Below are 22957 nucleotides of genomic sequence, written 5' to 3'. Positions count from 1 at the left end.
ACTGAGTACCCCTTGATTCTCTCAGCACATCCAATGCATTTAAGGTGCTAAATGTAGCATGAATCTTAGAAGGTCTTATTAATAAAATCAAACCTGAGGCCAGTTATTGGGGTGAATGCTGGAAGATCAGAGAAGCAGAACAAGCCACAGCTACGTCACCTCGCCAGTTTCTAAGCTGGTCTTGTTTCCTCAGACTGGAAGCCTCTGAATCCTCATCCAGAATGAATCTCAGCTGAACTGCTGCTTGAAAGCCTGACGCTTAACCAGCTAAAAGCTTAACCAGCCAAATGCTGCTAGTTTCTGGTCTTCACGCCTTATATATCTTTCTGCTTTCTACCACCACTCCCTGGGATTAAAGGCTCACTTCTTGGGATTAAAGGCGTGTGTCACCATGCCTGGCTGTTTCCAATGTGGCCTTGAACTCACAGAGATCCAGAGGGATTTCTACCTCTGGAATGCTAGGATTAAAGGTGTAAGTGCCACCATTTTCTAGCCTTTGTATCTAGTGGCTGTTCTGTCTCTGACCCCAGATAAATTATTAGGGTGCACAATATTTTGGGGAACACAATACCACCACAGCTAAAGGCTCTACTCATCATTTACCCTAAATCTATTCTGATGCAGCTACAGAATTTATATCCTGGAAAGAAAATACAATTTAATGAGCTTAATGCAGCAGCTGCCTTCAGTGATAATTGCACTACAGAGTTCAATATTTAAGTCTCCACACAAAAACATCTAATAAAATACTCTTATATGAGCCAAGGACAATATAGGGTATAAACAATGAATGCATATTATCATGTCATCAAGCCAAATTGAGTTTGAGCAAAAGTGCCACTGACGTCCTCTTTCTGACCCTACCCATGCCCATACTCAGCACTCTGAATGATCTGTATCTACCCAAGCTACTAGCTCTAGACTTGTTCTAAATTCATTTACTCAATCACTTTAGAGGCAGTGAGCCAGACATTTGCATAACACAACAATCATGTATGGTTTGTTCCATTAACAGACAAAGAATCAGAAGGCTTGGGTGAAGTCTCACTAAACGGTTTACTGCAGGATTTGCTGACTTCTGCAACCATTTTGTTCAAGTCATTATCTCTTCTCCAGGTGAGAGGGAGAGCTCTGTGATGCCTTTCAACCTGTCCTTTCCATATCGTTCTAAACAGGCCAAATGTCAGTCACATGCAACCTGAAGAGGTTCTTGTGTTCATTTCCTTGATCCCCACAAGGCATAAAGGGAAATGGGAAAGACTCCTGATGACTGTGAAACCTGAAAACCATTGAAACCCGAAAACCTTGATATCCTTTGAGTCAATTAACATAAGGAAAGTATTTACCATGCAGCCAGCACTATACTTCTGCTAACCATGAATATACCCCAAAGCAGAGAGGGTCTGGGATGCTGTCTCATCCTTCCCCTTCACGAAACGATAGACAGGAAGACTGGCACAGATGTTCTCCCAGGTATAAGGATAACAAAAGATGAAACATTTCTATACACTTAAAACCATTTGAATTGTGAAACAACAAATCTCATTCATTTCTGCCACTTTTGTTTGAGAAAACTAAGAGAAATTGGCTCAAAGGAAAAAGAAAATGAGGAACATCTTGGTTGGAGTCATGGAAAAATCCACAGACATAGGCATTCAGCTCTGGGCACTCGATGTCAGCAGGTTCCTCCTAGGCTCTGTTCCCTCCAAACTGGGACCGTTTGAAATGAAATGTGGAACCCAGATGCCTTGTGGCCCCTCCAAGTCTCACGGACCCGCATGAAACACTTCTAACTCAGAGGGAGCAAATCAGAAGTGATGGCACGCAACACCCCAGATCCCATCACATCAGAGGCAGTGTGCAGCCCAGCTGAACAAACCAGCTGAACCAAATGGAGAAAGGTAACGGTTGCTTTCCCAAAGGAGCTGTAAGGCCACGGAAGAGGGAGAAGGTCAGCTGTGCAGAATACTGCTGAAAGACCACGATTGATTTCCTAACCTCACCCTCCCCAACACAGTGATATTAGTTCTTACACTTAATTCAAAATTGGATTCTAGAGGTTTACCAATGAATCTCAGATTTTTTAAAAATAACAGTGTTAACCAGCCCTTGTATCCCAAGTCTGTCATCCCAGCTACTGGGACAATGAGACAGGAAAACAGCAAATCCAAGGCCAGCCTGGACTACAGGATGAGTTCAAGGTCAGCCTGGGTAAGTTAGTGAGCTAGGAGGAGGGAGGGAGGGGGAGAAGGAAGCAATGGCAGCAGCTGAGGATATGGTACAATAGTGCAGTGAGGTAGTATTCTTGTCTACTGTGTACAACACCCTAGGTTCTACCTCCAGTGAGTAAAATCAAATACAACATTAGTGATAATCATAGCAATGGACATAGTAATAGCTAGTGTTTCATGAATCCTAACCTTACATGGATGCACTCTCACTTTACATATATTATTTTACTAAAGATACACTGATCCTCAACTTATAGATCAGGACGCTGGAGCTCATGGAGGTTAATGAGTCACTCAAGACCACAGCCCAGTAAGGAACACAGAAGCCAAACCAAGATCTGCCTCAGAAACACTGTTCTTAACCAAACTAGAATTCCATCTCTTCCAAGTTTTTAACTGTTTCATTGACACAGCTCTACACTGACACTCTAGATTCCTCTTGATGTGACTGTTCTGAACCTTTACATTTTGAAACTGTCCTACAGGCTATTGTAATAACCTTTGGCCAGGTGTGATTCTCCTTGATTCAAAAAGATGTATTGATCGCTCCATACTTTCAAGGTGCCCTAAAAGCCCTGGAACCAAGGACACAAAGTCTACAGGTCAAGGGAAGCTGGGACAGACATTGATCACTCACCTGGGTAGCATGGAAGCCTCAGCCCGAGTCCTACAACATGCTCAAAATGAGCTCATTAAAGAAAACCCCACATTCTCATGCACCACACATGTACTAATTGACAACGTGGGAGGAAACACTTCCAAACAGCTTGAGTCAATCAAAATGGCAATCAGGACATAGTAATAGGCAACAGCATGATATGAAATGAGCAAATGTCCAGATTCTGAGAAAAGAATGGAACAAGGAATTTCTAAGATAATTCCAGGGGTGGGAAACATGATTTTAAAAAGACATGTTTTAAGCAAAGAAACTAACAAGATTTTACTTATGGTCATTACCATAAAGTCAGAAACAGATCCATTATTTTGAAAAGTTAGAAAATTATGAATTTTTTCAAAATATAAACTCAAAGACAAAGAGAAACTGTATAAGAGGTCTAAAAGAGTAATGAAGCTTCTCTCCAGAGCAGGCTGGCCTCTCTGAGAGGCAGGTAGGGACCCTACCTCTTCTTCAGCACCCAAGAAACAGTCATCTGTTAACCTCGGGCCTCTGCTGTTTCCTAAAAGAGTTCAAGGTACCGAGCCCTGCCCTGGTCCCCTTATGAAATGCATGTCCACTCTGAGTTAGAAACAGCAGCCATCTTACGCTGGGGCTCATGCTGCATCCCAACCTTTCTTTGACAGATAAGACAAACTATAATTAGATCCAATTAGAATCTGTGTTGATGTTAATTCAGAGCAAATTGAAGTGAATTGGCAGTGAATAAAGAACTCAAAACTAAGAATCAGGGAACCGCTGAAAGGCAAAATAATTATAAACCATTCTACAGAACTCAAAAATGTGTGCTCTTCACCATAAGAAAACTATCATTCATCTGGGTTGATTGACATTTTCCCAGGATAGTCCTAATTTCCAAAAGCAAACACATCCATGTCAAGCCTATGATTCTAAATATGTTCCCAAAACCAACACTAAAGAAGAGGTTAGGCAGAGACTAGGGGACAGCATGATGTCACAGAGGGCAAAGGGCAGAGGAGATGGCTGAAAGATATTTGTGCATAGGTGAGAACCTATGACACCCTTGTCTGCCTAGACTTATTCCCTTCATCCACCATGACCCTGTGCCTCACATAGCATTCTGAATCTTACCTTTCCTCACAGCTAGACCAGGCCAATACTGGATTCAAAGCCAATGAATCTCTTATACTTTTTAATTTAAAAAAAAAAAAAAACAACTTTGGTTTCTCCTACATTATCAATCTCTTCCCTGACCATTTGGTGAGACCCAAAAAGAGGACAGCAGGGAAGAGTAGAGAGGTGAAAGGCCAGAGTGCCAGAGTCCAGATCCTGCTCCTATCCCCAAGGCAGGTGGCCTCAACCTCACGGTCTAACCCTCTGTGCCTTCCTTTACCCATCACATTTACAGGCTACCTTCACAACGCTTCTGAGAATCACATGAATCAGTGGTAACAAGCACTCTGAAAACTTCAAAGTGCGGTGAGAGAACACAAGATATTGTCATTATAATTATATCTCTAGACTCCCAAAGCCACCAAATAAATGTGAGTTCTAAATTTACCATGAGTACGAATTGAAGCACTTCAACATCTATGTCCGCATGGGTTACCTCAAAGGGGCTGCACCACCATAATATCTCACCCCAGAATAAATGAAGAATCCCCATTGCTGCTTAGATGGCATTCCTGCTCCCACGCCCTGTATACTAGAGCAATTCAAGCAGGTCAGGCATGGACTATTCCCTGATTAACAGTCTCCTGGACTGAGACATTGTTAAGGTCTCCATCTGCATGCTGAATCACGGATTCTCCCTTCCTCACCAGGAGGAGGTGTTTTCTACCACTTCTCCATCTCATCATCTGATTTTTTTTCTCACCATCTGATTCTTCCCACGGGTTTCAAAATTCTGAGTACCGGGAAGGGTTTTTAAACATAGATTTAATTTGTGCTCTTTCTCTTCTGCCTCCCCACCCCCAAGAAACAACAAAGAAACACTTCTACCTCGTTTTTCTCTTTCATCCAATTTACTTGACAAATCGGAGGCTGACACCGTGGATAACATCAGCATGTCGTTTTCTTGTCTTAATTTCTCCCTTAGGATGTGCAATTCTCTCTAGGCTGACAGCTCAGCTTTGGCTGCATGTCTTAGCTCCCACAAGAAAAGCCAGGCACCAGATGCCACAGCCTGCTTGAGATCCCATCCCATACATACTTCTTTCAGGGACTGCAGTATATTCTTCACTCCCACTCATCAAGCAGGCACGCCACTCCATACCATAGACAAGAAGATTCCTCATCTGGAAATCTCAGCTCCAAAGGATCAGCTATAATTACCTACCTTACCACCCATAACAGGGACATTGTGATTGCTATGACAGTAAGGGGGTACATCATTTCATACCACAGAGAAAGACAGCCATATCGAGACATTCCACCATCAGACAGCTTAGCTTCAGTTGTCTGGCTCCTTGGCCACCATGGGAGGGGGAGTGGTTGGGGAAGGGACAGGCATTGCTCTTCCAAACTCAGCTTGGGTTCCACCACACCAAGCATTGCAGTAACTCTTTCCTTGGGTGTGTATGGAGGGTTCCTACATACACACTCACCGCTAGCCCTCCTTACAGGACTTCAAGGACAAACCAAATGTTTTGAGTCCAACTTGAGGGAACAGTGAGCTTATAGAGTACAGTGAGGGGTTACTTAAAAGAGCATGAAGGACCTCAAAGCATGGAAAGTCTTACCCCAGCATGAATGACAAGTCCCCCATGGGTGCACAAAGCCCCGTGTACTTAGGACAGAATTACATACAACTGGCTGAGAGGTGCAGGCAGGAAGGTCCTATGTATCAGGTGTCTGATGACCCTCCTCACCCCTTCCTCACCCCTTCCTCACCCCTTCCTCACCCCTTCCTCACCCCTTCCTCACCCCCTTCTATGAGTTAACATCAACAATCAACAAGTCTGATCTTAGGTGTTGCTTTGAAGTAGTGATAGCTGCTTTGATGAAGACAATGGCTGTTTACACTGGGAAGGTGGCATGCTACAGCACAGAATCACATAAGCTAACCAAGCACTCTACCACTGAGCTATATCCCCAGCCTTGTCCAAATCCCATTTACATCCATATTCCCAATATTAGAAATTACTTTATCTCTGATTTAACACTAAAAAGTTTAGAGCTGCATGAATCACCTCAGGCCTGTCACTCCCAAACTAGGACCTGTAATCAAGAAGAGTGGCTACTCATCAGGATTGGGAAATGAACTACATCCATGAATATGCAAAGCACCAAAGAGCATGCGCCCTGTAATGGCCAGGTAACCATGCTTGTACTGTAGCACAGTGCAGAGAATCAGCCAGATCTGAGTTCAAACCCTTCCTCCATCCCATATTAGATACGTGATCTGAGGTGCAGATTTCCTCACTAGCATAATGAGGAAAATCCTAGTGCCTCCCTTATATGTCTGTATAAGAATTAAAAGTTAATATATACATAAAAAAATTTAAAGCCAGCTTTGTGCTTAGTAACTGATGGCACTAATCATTATACTCAGAGTATTTAATAGTAGTAACACAATGATATTTTTCTGCCAGTTTATGTTAAACACCGTCTGAAGAGACAGGTCACCAATACAGACACCAGCAAAAGCTGAGGACTGTAGAGTAGCCAGTACTGATTCAAGTCCAAACCACCAACCCAGGCTTTATGCTTTCCCAGTCTTACCACTGTCAAAACATTTTAAGAACCCAGAAATAGAATTTGCTTGTCCCCAAGAGCTAAAGAGTTCATTCGTTTACATTCAAGTTTTGGGAATCTCAGCTTTCGTCCAAAGCTTCTATTGTCTAATCAATCAGACAAGCCACATAACTCCACTAAAACGAACCCATGCATTTTTAAAGGTATTTCTGTAACTTTCCAATCTTTATCAAACTATCTTGTGAACTTAAATGGGGGGAGGCTGCTTAGTAAGCTTTAAAAAGACAATTTTTTTTTTCATTTTTCATTTCCTTAAATCATTTTCGTTTTCCATTTCCTCAAACGGGTTAGGGACAGGACTGGAGAATGATGAAAATAGGAACAACTCTCATCGTTTCCAGAACAGCAGCGTAGCACGGTGTCCACCATCTGGACTTCCACTTGATTTCCCTATCTTCAGTGGCGGGACAGCACAGCCCCAAGCAGGATTCCCTTTGCTTACTCATGGCCTGGCTTCCCGTTCCTTATGCTACCATGTTTTACCCTCCGTCACTTCACTTGTGACCCCAAGTCAGTTAAATGACAGACAGTTAAATGACAGACAGTGAGAAATAAAAGGCAATCCATGTTGTCACCCCCTCCATTTTCATCCGCATTGGCAAAAAGCCTGATGACCCACAAGGCTGGGAACTGTTCAAAGATCACAGACTGACTCTAGTCTAAGCCAGAAAGAGGCTGAGCCTTCACCCTCCCCACACGAAAAAGCTTCCCATCTTTGCTCTACATCAGCATGAAAATTCTAATAGTTCTGTGACAAGTTTTTGCCAAGAAAACCCATCCAGTGCTTGGCCCTTGTTGCATGGCCAAATATTACATCTTCGAAGTTGAGGGAAATGCCAATCTCAGACAGATATTTGGGGAGATACTAATAACCAAATGAAAGAATAAGGATGGGGACTGGAGAGATGGCTCAGAGGTTAAGAATACTCGTTATTCTTACAGAAGATCAGGTTGGATTCCTAGCACCCACATGGTGGCTCACAGCCATCTGTGACTCCAGTTCCAGGGGCCCTGAGGGCACTAGGCACATTTGTGGTGCATGCAGGCAGGTACATGCACAGAAAAACATGCAGGCAAAGCACTCATACAAATAAAGTAAAAAAATTCTTAAGAGAAAGAACTTAGCTTTTTCCACCCCACCCCAACTTGCAGCTAAGGATCAAAACCAAAGCCTTGCACATGTCAGACAGGCTTTGAAGCACAGAGCTGCACCCCAGATTCAGCCTACTTTCCTTTCTCTTCATACATGCCTACTATCATAATGCAATGCTGTTAACTGACTCAGGGCTACTCACAGGAAAGGAGTTTAAGTTCATCTCACTCCACAGATAAGACTGTAATTTTTGAAAGTATGATTTTAACTTTAATTTATGGGGGGGTGCCAAATTCTATGGTTGGCATGTGGAGGTCGGAAGACAACTCACAAGAGTCACTTCTCTCCCCCACAAGTCCTGGGTATCACACACAGGCCATCAGGCTTGGTGGTAAGCATGGGTACCCACTGAGTAATCTCACCTGACCAAAAATATGATTTCTTTCACTGTGGGCTTAGTGTTCACCAAATAATATAAATATTAAAACCATTTTCCATGTGAAAAATATCACTGAAATGCAAGCAATTCAACAATCTCACAGTAGTGCTGGGGCTCAGAGAGAGTACATCCCTAGTATGTATGAAGCCCAGGGTTTGACCGAGCACTACCCCATACCCACATTTCATTTCTTTTTCCAAATAATTGTTCAAAGTTTTTACTTTGAGAACAGGGCAACTTCATATTTTCAGCTTCCAAAAGTGAGATGCCTTGCAGACAGAGAAAAGGCTGGAGCACATTGGCCCTGGGACATGAGGGATGGCAATCACCCTTGGAGGAGGCAAGAGTCGGAAGGACTACCTGTGGATAAGAGGTGTCCCTGCTTTAAATCACCAAGGACTTCTGAACTCACTTCCAGTGTTGTTGATGCTGTTTGATTTTGTTCTCTGGAATGCACCTTATTCTTATCTGCTAAGCCACCAGCATGTGACATTCAAATATACAATGCAGATACACCGACCTCTTTGATTTGGTCAAATACTCTCCAGCAGAAAAATTAAATGCTAGGCAAGGGCTAGAGATGTAGCTCAACAGTGAAGCACTTGCCTACCTACATGCAAGACTCTGGTTCAATTCCCAGAACCGTGTTTCAAAAAACAATTAAAAAGCAGACAGTCAGTACCTTTCCAAAGTCACGAACATCAAACAGGTCGAATGCCTCAAAAAGTTCGCTTTTTCTCATTCCAAACGTCTCACAGCAGGCTGACAGAAATGTCCGGATATTCTTCAGACAGAGAAACTGAGGAAGAGAAAACAACAGTTTGCAGTGAATTCCTCTGAGTGTGACACATATGCTACTATAAAAGGGTCAAGGAAGAACCAGTCTGTGCTTTTTTTTTTTTTCTTGCTCTATCATTTCATGTGTCTGTGAGTCATACAAAATAATGTTCTCCATGTAAATAGTATATGCTGGTCACATTCATCACCTATTGTCCTCTCTTGTCCCCACCCCACCCCCGCCACCTTCCAGTTCCCTTCCTCTTTGCAAACACCCACCCCCTTCTGTTTTCATGTCTTTCTCAAATCTAGACTCTGCACAGCAGTGACAATACGCAATACCCAGCATCCTAAGCCACCTGAGAGGTTTTGACCAGCCAGCAGTCCTTTGAACTGGCTGTAACCAGACAACCATGGTTTGTCCCCTCTTGAAACTTACATTGCAATATGAGATGACACCTAAGCACACACATGGAAGCAAACCCCTAAATTAAATGGTTCATTTATATTTGTACATGGTGCCTGGAGAAGGGATCTGGAGAGCAAGGGGTAAGTAGAGCTTACCTAGGATTAGAAACAATCTTACAGAGAGTGGGGACAGAGATGTAAGGTGGTCTGAGGTAGGAGTGTCTGGAAGAGACACTAGAGCAGAGTGTGCTGGGGAGAAAAATAAAGGCAATCTGGAAAGGGAGGGATCAGACAAGGGAGGGTCTGTTGGGGTAGCCTTTATTCTGATATGGGAAATCCCAGATATTTGGGCCAAAGGTGAGACAAAATGCAATGGCTTTTAAGGGTCTTTCAGGAGCTGCCGTGTTGAAGGCAGATTGAAGGACGTTGGGGTAAGCACAAGGCAGGGACACAGGAGCTACTGCCCTAAGACCAAGGGAGACATGACTGTGGACAAACACAGGTACACTCCCACTGTGTTACATCTGAGGTGCCATTGATTGTCAGTAACTGGATATGTAAGTCTACAGCCCAGGTGATAGAGGTATGGACTTCAGACCTAAGTCTTGGAATCTTTAGCAGTGGTTCTCAATCTTCCTAATGCTGCGGGACCCCCTCTTATTTCAGTTCCTCATGTTGTGGTAACCTCCAACCATAAAATTACGTTGTTGCTACTTCCTAACTGTAATTTTGCTACTGTTATGAATTGTAATGTAAATATCTGATATGAGACCACCCTGGGGTCGCAACCCACATGTTGAGAACCACCACTTTAGAGAGAGCATTAACCTTGACATTGACTGAGGCAGACTTGGGCCACAAAGCCTTAGGAGATCAAGAAGAGAAGCCCACAAAGGAGTCTGAGAAAGAGTGGCCAGTGCTGAAGCGGAGAGAGAATTCAGGAGAGCAGGTTTCCCCAAAGCCATGTAAAGCATAGGGGGAGACAAACTAAGTCAGGTGCTCCAGGGGCCCAGGAAGATGGAGATTAGCACTGCCTAGGGAACTTGGCAGTGAAGATTATAGGCTCCTTGACAGTAGGAGGATCTATGGGACCAGGCCTGGGGCAAAGATTGTTTGGAGCAGATCCTGCTGGGGGGGGGGGGGGGGTTGGGGGGAGTGAAAGTGGAGGCAGGACAGAGGCTGTGGAGGGGCACTGCAAAGGGAAACATGACGGGGATCAGAAGGTTACCCAGAAAGAGGCATCGTTATACACCGAAGTCCTTGAGCAAAGGCGAGGGGCTCCTATGTTGGGATGCAGAGGCTGACCTTGGATTGGAGCATGCTGAGCTCATCCATGCAGCTGGAACAGGAAGTGAACAGGAAGATGCTATCTATGGACAACTCAAGAACCAGATGTTGGGGTTCACTTTTGATATCTAAAAGACACATATCCACCTACACACATATCTCAGAAGCAAATTAATTCTGGGTTTGTTTGCTTGCCTGCTTGTTTGTGACACGTTCTTAAATTGTCACTTAGGCTAACTTGGAACTCACTATGTCGCCCAGAATGGCCTTGAACTCAAAATAATCCTTCTGCCTCAGTTTCTCAAGCGAGCACTGATGTTACAGACATAAGCAATGACCACTCTCAGCTTGGTAAATTAATTCTTTTGGAAATATGAGCTGCCATGGTATACATCTTAAATTTTTATGTACTTATGTCAAAACTTCAAATAAATGTGGCTTATTATATGTCAATAATACCAAAATAATTTCATAAACTTAATCTTCTGATGGCTGGTGTGGTACATGCCTGTAATCCCAACTTACATGGGCAATAGAAGGAGTATTAGGAGTTCAAAGTCATCCTCAGCTATACAGTGAGCTCAGAGTTAGCCTGGGCTACATGAGACCATCTCAAAACCAAGGAACAGGGAAAAAAAACTCCAATAAATGAGTAACATATCAGATAATTATTGCATCTTTGTTTTTATTTGTTCCCAAAGTGCTGACAGTCAATATTGTATCTTGTTTTGGTTTCATGTATTGATAAATTTGGAGAAAGCTCATCTTGCTTTCTCTGCATTCAGATTTGTCATGGACTTAACTTAGACACCTTTTACAGGAATCATTCTCAGAGGCTTAAATATTTCAGGAGGGGTTAAAACCACAAGGGAAGCATCATCAACCCTTCGACATGCACACAGCAACCAATCAGCACCTGCAGCCACTGCTGGTCCCTTTAAAGATTCATGAGACCTTCACAACACACACCACTCTGCAGGTTGCCCCTCCACACAGAATCGCTTATTTACAGATTAAAAGCCTTGCATTCTGCCAAGACGGGCAATAATTACTCTCTGGGGGATTATGCAACTGCTCTCTTGCAGTATTTTTTTTTTTTTACATAATTAAGTGACGAGAGACTCATAGCTCACCATGGTTGCAAATGCCACCCTCTGAAGATGTCTCACCAAACCCACATTTTCCCCAAGTGTAGGAAAAACTTCTACTGAAGCGCTTTGATCATGAAGTCAGAAAAGCAAGAACCATCATTCAAAGTCGAAACAGTTGAAAAACATGCACGAAGCCTGAAAAAACAGGCAGTGCCTTTACTGGAGCCAATGTTAACCTTACTTAACTTTCACAAGTTCAATTCTATTAAGCTCCACAAGTGGTTGGCTAGATTTGAACAATGTCACTCTGGTGCTGTTGCTTTTCCAGGCAAGCCTCAAGCCTGATTATCCTGTTTGACACCTGCTTTTAGCCAACCATTTTTTGAATGCCTACAACATCATAGACACTGGACATGTTAAAAAGCTCTGCTTTAAGCTTCTCTAGTAAGATTCCCAGGGGATCTACACAGCACCTCAAAATTTGGCTGAAAGCACTAAGCTCGCCATGCACTGTACACTCCTGGGTGTTCTGCTGTGTGCACAAACAGAAACAAGAGTTTGAGGGACAGATGAGGTGGGCTGTGGCATCATTAGGGAGGTCCAAACACAGCTGAGCCCATCAGACTGCCTGCCCCCTAAGATATTTGCTATGCTTTGTTTCTAGTCGTTTCCAGATTATTTAAGAAATCTAACACAAATGTTGAAAGAATAATACACCATACACTCCAATCTGTGACAATCACAACAGTGTTATGCATGCTTTTGAGCGTGTGTCCTTTATTACACATTTTTTTGGTCTGTCCTGTTTGAAAAAAGGGTTACAGACATTTTTTCTTCACTGCTAAACTATTCATCATGCATCTCTGAGAAGACGGAATGTTTCCTACATACCAATAACATCAGCACACATCAAAAACTCAGCTCTCAATTTTATTTTCAAACTTGGTTTTTTAAAAAAAATAACAACTAATATCCATTGGCTATTCAAATCCCTACCATTCCATCTCTTTCTATAATATTTTTCACTCAAGCTAAGATCTTCTCCAGTGGTTTTAATTGCATTTGGCTATCTTATCCTTGTAATATATTTTCTTTTTAGCGCATTTTAGTTAAAATGTAATTAAATCACTTCCCCCTTTCCCTTTCTTCCCTCAAGCCCCTCCTATGTCAAGGCCCTCCCTCTGACACCTCCCATACTACTCCTCAAATTGATAGCCTCTATTTTTTTGTATCATTGTTACACACACTAATATGTAAATACAACCTGCTAAGTCCGTTTTTGTTGTTTGAGTATGTATAGTTTCAGATCTGACCGCTTTGTATTGGGTAACCAGGGAGGGGGCTCATCCCTGAGAGAGGCTAATTCTCCCTCTCTCAGTAGTCAGTAGTTGCCTATAGTTCTTTGTCTGGGGATAGGACCCTAGACTTCTCCCCTTCCTCATTAGCATGTCTATTGATACTACATTGTTCATGTCTTGCTTATGCAGCCATTTCTAGAAGAGGTAACCTCAGAGGAGATATATTTTAAGATTTCATCTTTTATATTGAGTTTTGTGAAGAGCCTAGGTTGACTGTCTTATAAGACATCCCGCATTATTCATTTGTCTGATAATTTACCATAGATTCACTAACCCATTCTTCTAGCATCTACACTGCCTGAGAACTGAAGTCTAATTGGCAGAAATAACTCAGGTTGCAAACTTTGCATTTCATCACATCAGAAGGCACACAATGTTGAGCTGTCACATCTCCTGGCTAGTTCTAAGGTCCACCATTTGGTTAAGATGGTTCCTGGTCACTGCCCCACCTTTCTATGTCTGGTTTTTTATATTCCTACATAGCCTGAATGTGAAAGTCCTGTGTCTGTTTTCTTTCTAAACCATTTCTCACAATGGGCGCCGCTGACCATCCTCGACATCAGTTATTCCACTTGGAACTGTAAAATAATGACTTTTTTTTTCACTTCCATCTTCCTTCCTCATTTATTAATTGACACTCTTTTATTTAAAAATAAAAAATCTTCACATCTTCCTTGTACTTTTCATGTGATAGTAGATTTGCCCCGAAAGACCCTTGGAACTCGTCCCCCTGCCCTTTTGTCGCACCTCCGTTTCACTTTGAGTTCTTGCTCTCTTACATCAGATCCTCCAATACACAGTTTTCAGGATCTGTGGTTCTGAAATCAGCCACTGCCCCAGGCAAGTCTGTTTTCATTTGTAAATAGTATTTAGAAAACAAAAGAGCATCCAGCAACTCCTAGATTACAGACAACAGCAATCAGTGAACCATATGCAGAAGTGGCCTAGCACTTTCTATGGAAAGACCTCACTTAAACAGAAATGGCTGAAGAGGCCTCGAATGTACCTTTGGCAGAATCCTATAATCTTCTCAGAGTGCCTAAGAAGCCGACATGCATTTCAATCTTTTCTAAAGAAAGGAAACTGGAGATCACTGAAGAAGACCCATGGCTAGAAATGTGGCTCCCACAATGTCAGGCAGCATGTTTTCCTCCAGTCTATTCATCCTTTGGGATTCAAATGTGTTCCCTGGTCTTTTGTATCATCTGCAACAGGTTAAACAAACTGCCTTCAGAGAGATACTTCACAGCACAAAACAAGCCCATCTTATTATTTCATAACCATCTCTTATTCTTGACCAAAAGTTATGGAACTCTGTGAAACCCTCCAACTTATTTACATGAGATCATTTTAGGTGGTCTTAGAACGTAAACCTTTAAGAATCAGAATTAAATAACTTAATTTTTAAAATTTGATGTTTCTATCCAAGATGAATATTTAATAAGGATACATGAAATTCAAATAGCCATATGTTTATTTTAAAAACATTCATGAGATGCCAATTATGTGTTAGACATTGTGAATTTCCAAAGATACATCCCCAAGTGGGTTCTGATTTATTAGTATGTTGAAATGTTAATTGAAAGTACCAAAAATTGGGTCCAAAAGTAAATAGAACGCAGAATCTTTCATACAAGCCTCACTGCAGTCATTCAGAGCACCGAAAAGAAACCCAGAGTTGCACAACAGGGTGGCAACCACTACACAAATGTGTGAAGTCTCCTTGGGAGTCTTGGAGCGTGGGGGCAACTTTCTGAAATAACTGGAACACCATGCAACCTGAGAGGTAAAAGTCGCTGCAAATGAAATGGCTGGTGTTTGGATGAGGAAGGGAGGAGCCAGCATCAGGGTGTGTGTGAAAAGAAGAGAGAGGTGAGGCATGGCCCACAGTGGACAGAAGGAGTGACTGACACTGGACACAGACCAGAAAGGGACTGGAGAGGACTGAGGGAGCTTGTGGCTACCTAGCAGGCCAAAGAGATCTCAGCTTCATCCTAGAAGTGCTGAGGTCAAACGGTCTTAGGCAGAAGAACTGAGCACGGCTGAGCATTACATTTCAGGAGTTTTGAGTGATTGTTCTGTCTCAGGTTCTATGAGAATTATTGATACTATTTAGTCCTCATGACAACCCAATCAGGAAAATTTCGGTTTTCTTTTATATCTACAGAGGATGAGAGACTTATTCAAACTGACAAAATCACATTTGCCTAAGTAATGGAGTCTGGATTCAAGTCCAGGCCTTCTGACTGCAGTGCCTACACCCTTAACTACTAAGTTACACTGACTTCACAATGCAGTGCACGAAGGAAAATACAGCTTTCTTTTTATCATGACATGAGTCAGACAGGAAACACAAAACACTTAGAACTACACTAGGTGCATTAACCTAACAAGGGATGACAGTTATTGAGTCTAGAAGGGTGGAAGCAGGAAAAGAAGGAACTCTAGGTCATATGGAAAGGCTAAGGGATGGGAGAAGAAAGACGTAAGATTGCACCCATATCCCTGGTCAGTCACCGAACAGCCAGCACTGGCAGTCACTGAAATGGTAACAGCAAATGGAGTGTAAAGTATATAAAGAGATGACAAGCTGAGGCAGTTAATTCTATTCTTCTTCTGTGGAAAGGCCCAGTGGGTCTGACATGCCTCTCAGGAGTACCCAGGATTGAGTGATGAATTCTAATAGCAAAACCACCTAGCATTCACTTGCCCTTTTAGTCTCTCTCTCTGCCCCTAAACAAAGACATGAATAGATTAGTATTCAAACTGGAGTCACAGAAATGGCAGGAAGGCACTCACCATCTGTGTGTGACCTTCAAAAAGGAAAAGAAAGCACCAACAAGTCCTGTGACTTCCTAAAAAGATACAACAGGCCAAAGCACTCTGGACCTAATCAAACAGCTAGTGCAAAGACCACGGCTGTCAATCAAAATCCCAGCACGGATACAGGAGCAGCTCACAAAGGCCCACTCCTGGCTGAGGCGCTTCAGCAGCTGAAGGCTGCTGGGGTAGAGAGATCCAGCTTTCTTCAGGAAAGGGACAACCTCCTAGAGATTGTTCTCTCCTGTATGGGTGCCATGGACTAAACTCAGGTTGTCAGGCTTGGGGCAAGCACCCCTACCTGCTAAGTCATCTCACTGCCCCCCTCCCCTTAATTAAATTGGGTAAATCCTATACTCCTGGAAACTGAAAACAAAATAAAAACATGTCTTCATTTGCTGAGGATCATGCCTGTGCATTTTCCTATCAGCAAGTGGCCAATAGGGTTTCATGGGCATTGTTCTGTGAATAAAATGCAGCTTGGTAGCATGGTATCTTCAAAGTACTTCATCTGGACCCTAATATGACAATATCCTCAAGGACAGTGAGGGAATAAGGCAGACAGAGGGGGAAAGAGGTTCCTTAGTACTAGCCAGGTACTCAAAATGCCAGAACGATTCTCCTCCCAGTCTGATCTCAGTTTATTTGTAACGTGTAGCATGAATTCTAATTGTTCTGAATAACAAGAACCGAGAGTCAGATATGGAGTAAATGCTGAAAGATTAGAGACGTAAACAAGCCAGCCACTACAAAGATTTCTTACCTCTACTGAATCCTCAGACCGAAAAGGGTGCTGAGCTCCTGTCTCCACCTGCCTTATATTCCTCTCTTCACCTGGCCATATCACTTCCTGTTTCCTCCTCCCTAGTGCTGGGATTAAAGGTGTGAGTGCCTCCCAAGTACTGGGATCAAAGACATGAGATCCCAAGTACTGGGATTAAAAGTGTGTGCCACCACTGCCTGGCCTCTATGGTTAACTAGTGGCTAGCTCTGCACTCTGATCTCCAGGCAAGCTTTATTTGTTAGAGCACAAACAAAACATCACCACAGTAATGTTTTAAATCACTCACTCAAAATACACTAATTAACACCACTTAAAGTCATAAAGTTTTTTTTTTTTATTTTGTTGTTTGCTGTGGAATAATGCTTTTGTACACTGGTTTAATAAAACGTTGATTGGCCAGTAGCCAGGCAGGAAATATAGGCAGGCAGGATAAGCAGACAAGGAGAATTCTGTGAAGAGGAAGGCTGAGTGAGGAGATGCCAGTCCGCCGTCCAGGGAGCAGCATGTAATGACACACAGGTAAAGCCATGGAACAGGTGGTGACATTTAGATCAACAAAAATGGGCTGAGTTTAAGTGTAAGAGCTAGTCAGTGTTAGGCCTGAGCTAATGGCCGAGCAGTTTTAATTAATATAAGCCTGTGTGTGTTTATTTGGGTCTGATGGCTGCAGGTCCAGGCAGGACTGGAGAAAACACTAGCTACTGCTGGCCAGGTGGGACACAGGAAAACTTCAGCTACAGCTGTTGTTTTTCGATTGTTCTTAATCTTTGAGGGTGAGGTACATACCACAACACGCATATGGAGGTCAGAGGACAACTTAAAAGCCAGTGTAGCTGGAGAGCTTCTCGCCAGGTCCCACCAAGCCCCCACAGTCCCACAACCCACCTATAAAATAATCATTCAGACACTTATATTACTTATAAACTGTATGGCCGTGGCAGGTTTCTTGTCATCTACTTTTTTATCTTAAATTAACCCATTTCTATTAATCTATAAGTTGCCACATGGCTTGTGGCTTACCGGTATCTTTACATGTTGCTTGTCATGGCAGCAGCTGGCAGCATCTCTCTGACTCAGCCTTCCACTTCCCAGAATTCTCTTCTCTGCTTGTCCCACCTATACTTCCTGCCTGGCTCCTGACCAATCAGTGTTTTATTTATTAACCAATCAGAGCAACACATTTGACATACAGAACATCCCACAGCAATCCAGTCCTTGATTTTCACCTTGCTTACAACTGATTCTCTTGCTGCTCACTGCTGTGTACACCAGGGAGGTGGCCATCAGCATGCTGGGATTGCACACACTCGATACAGTGGCTAGCTGTGCACAGGTGTTAGGGATCCAAACTCAGCACTTCGTGTTTGAAAGGCAAGTGCTTTGCACTGGGTCATCCCCTTAGTCCACCAAGTTTATTTGTTGTTTGTTTATTTTACATTTATTTAATGACAGTGTACATGCATGGAAAATATAGTTTCACTAGAATGATTATGCTCCGAAGTGTATGGCTAACCTGCAGATCACACATTCATTTGCTCTGCTCTGCTGCCCCTGACTCACACCTGTTCTGAAAATGGACGCCCTGGATTGTAATATCGGTTTGTCCAACTACTGTCCCAAGAAACAGTAAACACTTGGAGAGCAGAGAATATATGTTCTACCTTTGTACCCCAGGAGTCCTTCAGCCAACAGCACCTGGCTTTAAATAAACTTCTGAATGGATGCTGAAGCAGCGTGTTTACAGGGAAAGGAAGAAAAAAAAAACAAATCATCTTTTGGCTGCCAAGAAACTCAGAGTAAATTTTTACATTAAACTGTCATCATATCCTTTTACCTTTATGTCAATATAGCAATATATCTTTTTTATTGAGTTGCTTCAAAGCCTGTTGGAGGGGCTGGAGAGATGGCTCATAGGTTAAGAGCACTTGCTGCTCTTTCTAGAAGATGAGGGTTTGGCTCCCAGCACCCAAGTTAGGAGGCCCATGACCACCTGTAACTCCAGATCCAGAGACCTGATGCCCTCTTCTGGGTTTTGTGTGTACCTGCATACACACGGCATACACACAGACAGACAGACAGACAGACAGACACACACACACACACACACACACACACACACACACACACACACACACATCTAAATTTTTTAAAAAATCTTAAACATTTTTGAGGACTTGGTGGTATCGGTATTTACAAATAAAATGAATAAAGATTTCAAATTATTAGGCTGGTCATAACTTTTTCGTCTGGGTTCTCAGCTTCCAGTGCATGGATCCATGGTGGGTTACTGGCTGATTCTCAGGGAACCCTAGCCAATAGTCACCATCACTCTGGTTTTTTATCAGTGCCACAACAGTGGTTAACAAGAGTAACAGGAGAAGTGAAATAGTAGTGGGGCTAAGCAGAGTGGCAATGGACCTGGAGAGGGCGAACCCAACCCACGCACCGACACCTAGGTTAGAAACTGAGGGACCATCCCAGGCAGGAGCCCCTCGGAACAGCAGGCCACACAAAAAAACAAGTCTCTCCTGGACCAGGGAACAGAATCACCTTGTTTCTGTCACCTCAGTAGGCTGGAGGCTAGGGCAGTCCCTCCCTGGAGAAGAGCATTCACCCTGAAGGAGAACTCATCTCTGAAGCCTGGCACTTTCAAAGGGAAGCCTTACAAATCTGCCTCTCACACATACTAGGAACAAATGTTAAATGTGACTTGTGTTTTCTGTGGCTGTGTTTGTCGTTGTTAATGTTTTTATTATTTTTTAACAATTCCATACAATGTTTTTTGATTGTATTTCCCCCCAACTCCTCCACTAACTCCTCATTGATCCACTCCCACCTCCCAATTCCAAATAGATCAAATATCCCAATGTCAGACCTGAAATTCTGAAACTTCTAAAAGAGAGAGTAGGTAGTGCACTTCGGAATAGAGGCTCAGGGAAGGACTTTCTGAATAAGGCTCCTCCGGTTGCCAAGGGAATAAGTCGGACTCCATAAGATTAAAAACGTTCTGAATGCAGAGGAAATGGTTAAGTGATTGAAGAGGCAGCCTACAGAACAGAGACAAATTTTGGCCAACTACACATCTGATGAAGGACGTACATCTCACACAATGAAACACCAATCAAACAAACTACCCAGTTTAAAAGTGGGCTATGGAGCTGGATAGAGCTTTCAGAAGAACTACGAACGGTGACAAAATATTCTCAAAATATTCATCATCCTCACCCCCAGGGAAACACAAATTAAATTACTTTGACGTTTGATCTTACTCCAGTTAGAATGGCTAAGGTTAAGAAAACACTTCAATAGACTCTGGGAAGTCAGCATGATCTCAACAGGTTCAAGCAGGAACTGACCTTAATGATTCTTTGGGTAACAGTGATGTTGTTAATGACAGTAATTGTAAAATATAATATGATTTTAGTCCATTATATCAGCATTATGTAAAAACCTCACTAATTATTCTTTAGAGTAGAATTACTTTATATCCTAAATTATCACAACACAAAATCAGCAACTATTCATTCTGTCTTTTGATTTTCTTTAGATAAAAAGTCTATGTTTTGATATTTTTTCCTTCTAGCTTCATGATCAATTCCCCAATTCCCAAATTTGAATATTAACAAGTTTTAAAAGAAATTTAATGCTAGGCAAATGTCATAGTATTTTCAGTTCAAAACGCTTAGTGTCTAATCACATGAAGCCAGGGCACAGGAATTCCACTTCTGCATGGAGCCACTAAGGTACTGCAACCCACACATCACAGCCACCGTGCTCAGATACTCAGACTGATGACTCTGTGTGGGTTGATCTCTTTATCCGGGATCCATATAAATGGTCCCGACAAGCCTTCAAGTCTTCAATTTTCCCAGTTTAATTTTTGCTGGCTCATTTCTTTGTGACAATAAAGTAGGGATGATAAATCATTAAATTAGGGGGGAAAAAAAGATGATCAGTTTTACAAAACAGGTTATCCAGGCTCTATCAACTAGTCTGCTATCCTGGTTCCCTCTAAAAATGTTTGAGGATGATTAAAAAAAAATTCTTAATATCAAAATCTTTATTAATTTCTGTATATAAAGAAAAGTTTTCTTAAAAAAGATTAATGGCTACTTTAGGATCTTACGGCATTGTTAAATAAGACAGAGGACCGTGCTGTTAACCTTCCACTGCAGGATCGTTGTCACTGTACAGGGAGGCTTCTGAGGTGCAATTAAAAATGAAACACAGCATTTCCCCACCTGAGTTCAACTTCAGAAAGGAGAGCCATAAATAACTTCTCTCTGAAGTAACCAAAACAACAAAATATTAAACGGCGATTCAGGTCAGCAGAAACCTTAGCTTTAAACCACTTTACCCCACAGGATGCTTGAGAGAGCTTGCTTTCTTTCTTTTTTATTGAATTCATTTTTAATTAAAATATAATTACATCACTTCCATCCTTCCTTTTCTTCTCCCTAAGCATTCCCATTCCTCCTCTCAAATGGATGGGCTGTTTTTCTTTGATTATTGTGACATTATATCTTAAAACATTCAGAGTTGGCTGAAGTTCACACAGATTAAGTCTGGAACAAAATTATTCACATCTTATCAGTCATTGTTTTTCTGTGCTAAATGTCACCCTATATCTCCCCACATTTCTAACCTCTCATATTGTCTCTGTAGCTACATCCCTCCAAATTTAGCATCAACATCAAATTTTACATAAGTCCAAGGACATGATCATTGACATTTTGCACTCAAGGGCTTAGAACAACTAAAAGATCTCCCCAATAGCTTTGGCAATGCCTGGGTGGTTTGGGGATTCCCATGGGGTCACTTTGGCCAACAAAGGGATTAGATGTAACCCATTCCTTGTACTGGTGGCCTCATTTGATGATGAGAGATGGTCAGGAGGATTTGGGGAAGAGGAAAATATAATCAGAATATATTGTAAAGAAAAAAAACTATTTTCAATAAAAGAAAAATAGAAAAAAAACATGCAAAAAATATAAAGTTTTAAAAATGGGGTTTTTGTTTGTTTGTTTGTTTTTTTGTTTTGTTTTTTTTTTTTTTTTTGGTTTTTCGAGACAGGGTTTCTCTGTGTAGCTTTGCGTCTTTCCTGGAACTCACTTGGTAGTCCAGGCTGGCCTCGAACTCACAGAGATCCGCCTGGCTCTGCCTCCCGAGTGCTGGGATTAAAGGCGTGCGCCACCACCGCCCGGCTAAAAAAATGGGTTTTTAATGAAAAAAAAAAAGAAAGAAAAAAAGAGTTTCTCAAGTAAACCTAGCCAGTGGGTGGGTGATATGGATGCAAATCTGTCAGGGACCATTATGAATCAATAAACTAAATGATCTTCCTATAACCTTTATCAGTTATAATTGCTAACATATATAAATTATAGAAAGTTATATGTATATGCTTCATTATGACTGTTCTTTGCACATATATGTATATATATACATATATATGTGTATCATTTGATCATATGCTGTCTCTATTCCTTCTCTTGCTCTCTATTCTCTTTCTCCTCAGTCTGAACTCCTACCTCTCCCCTTCCCCTTTTCATCCGACGTCTACTCTGGGATTTTTTAAGATTCTACATAGAAGTGAAAACATGTACACTTACGCTTACAACTTAACATTTTCCATCTGCTTTTCTTCCAGTGCTATTTCGATCATTGTTTGGTGGCTGAACAGTATTCCACGGTGTGTATGAACCACGCTTCCCTGGTTTACTCATCGGTTGATGGGAACCTAAGCTAATTTCACAATTTGGCTATTATGACTAGAGCACTGATTAAACAGATATGCAGGGTAATATGACTTTAATTCCTTTGGTGATCATTATTCCAGGTATAGTACAGCTGGATCATGTGCTAGTTCTGTTTTGGGTTTTTGAGCAACTTCCAAACTGTTTCATAGCAGAAGGGACAAAACTTTTGATGGCAGAGTCAGGATCCACAACCACACTTTTGTTTGTTCCTAGTTGTTCTGTTTCCCTAGTCAGGAACAAGTGAGCACTGATGGGCAAACAACAGTGGCTGAAAACTCAGTTCTCTCCCTGCACAACTGAGTGAACATTACCAAAGGAATGCTTGACTAAATGATATAGATGATATAGCATCTGAGATGACCAGGGCCAGCACTGAGTGAGAAAGGAAGCTCCCCACACAAGTCCAGTGGTATTGTAGAGAATGAGTGATATTCCAGATAGAGGAAAAGAATCAAGAATGCTCTATAAGTCATTGTCCAGGCTACAGCATTTTTACTTTAAATACTGCAGTAGGCTAAAA

The 22957-nt window shown here is 42.1% G+C and overlaps 1 protein-coding gene across 2 annotated transcripts in view; it reads right to left on the bottom strand.

The window, feature by feature from the left end:
• Window positions 1–22957, bottom strand: part of Vav3 (vav guanine nucleotide exchange factor 3) — a 335871-nt gene that overhangs the window by 249379 nt on the left and 63535 nt on the right. For both annotated transcript variants that reach the window (XM_052730572.1, XM_052730573.1), the window contains exon 2: window positions 8839–8955. In XM_052730572.1, the coding sequence (XP_052586532.1) occupies window positions 8839–8955 (117 nt within the window). The remainder of the gene's footprint in view (window positions 1–8838; window positions 8956–22957) is intronic.

Source organism: Peromyscus californicus, unplaced genomic scaffold (assembly GCF_007827085.1).
Source record: "Peromyscus californicus insignis strain IS unplaced genomic scaffold, ASM782708v3 Scaffold_9__1_contigs__length_137607984, whole genome shotgun sequence".
Lineage (NCBI taxonomy): Eukaryota > Metazoa > Chordata > Mammalia > Rodentia > Cricetidae > Peromyscus > Peromyscus californicus.
This window is presented reverse-complemented; position numbering and strand designations above follow the sequence as displayed.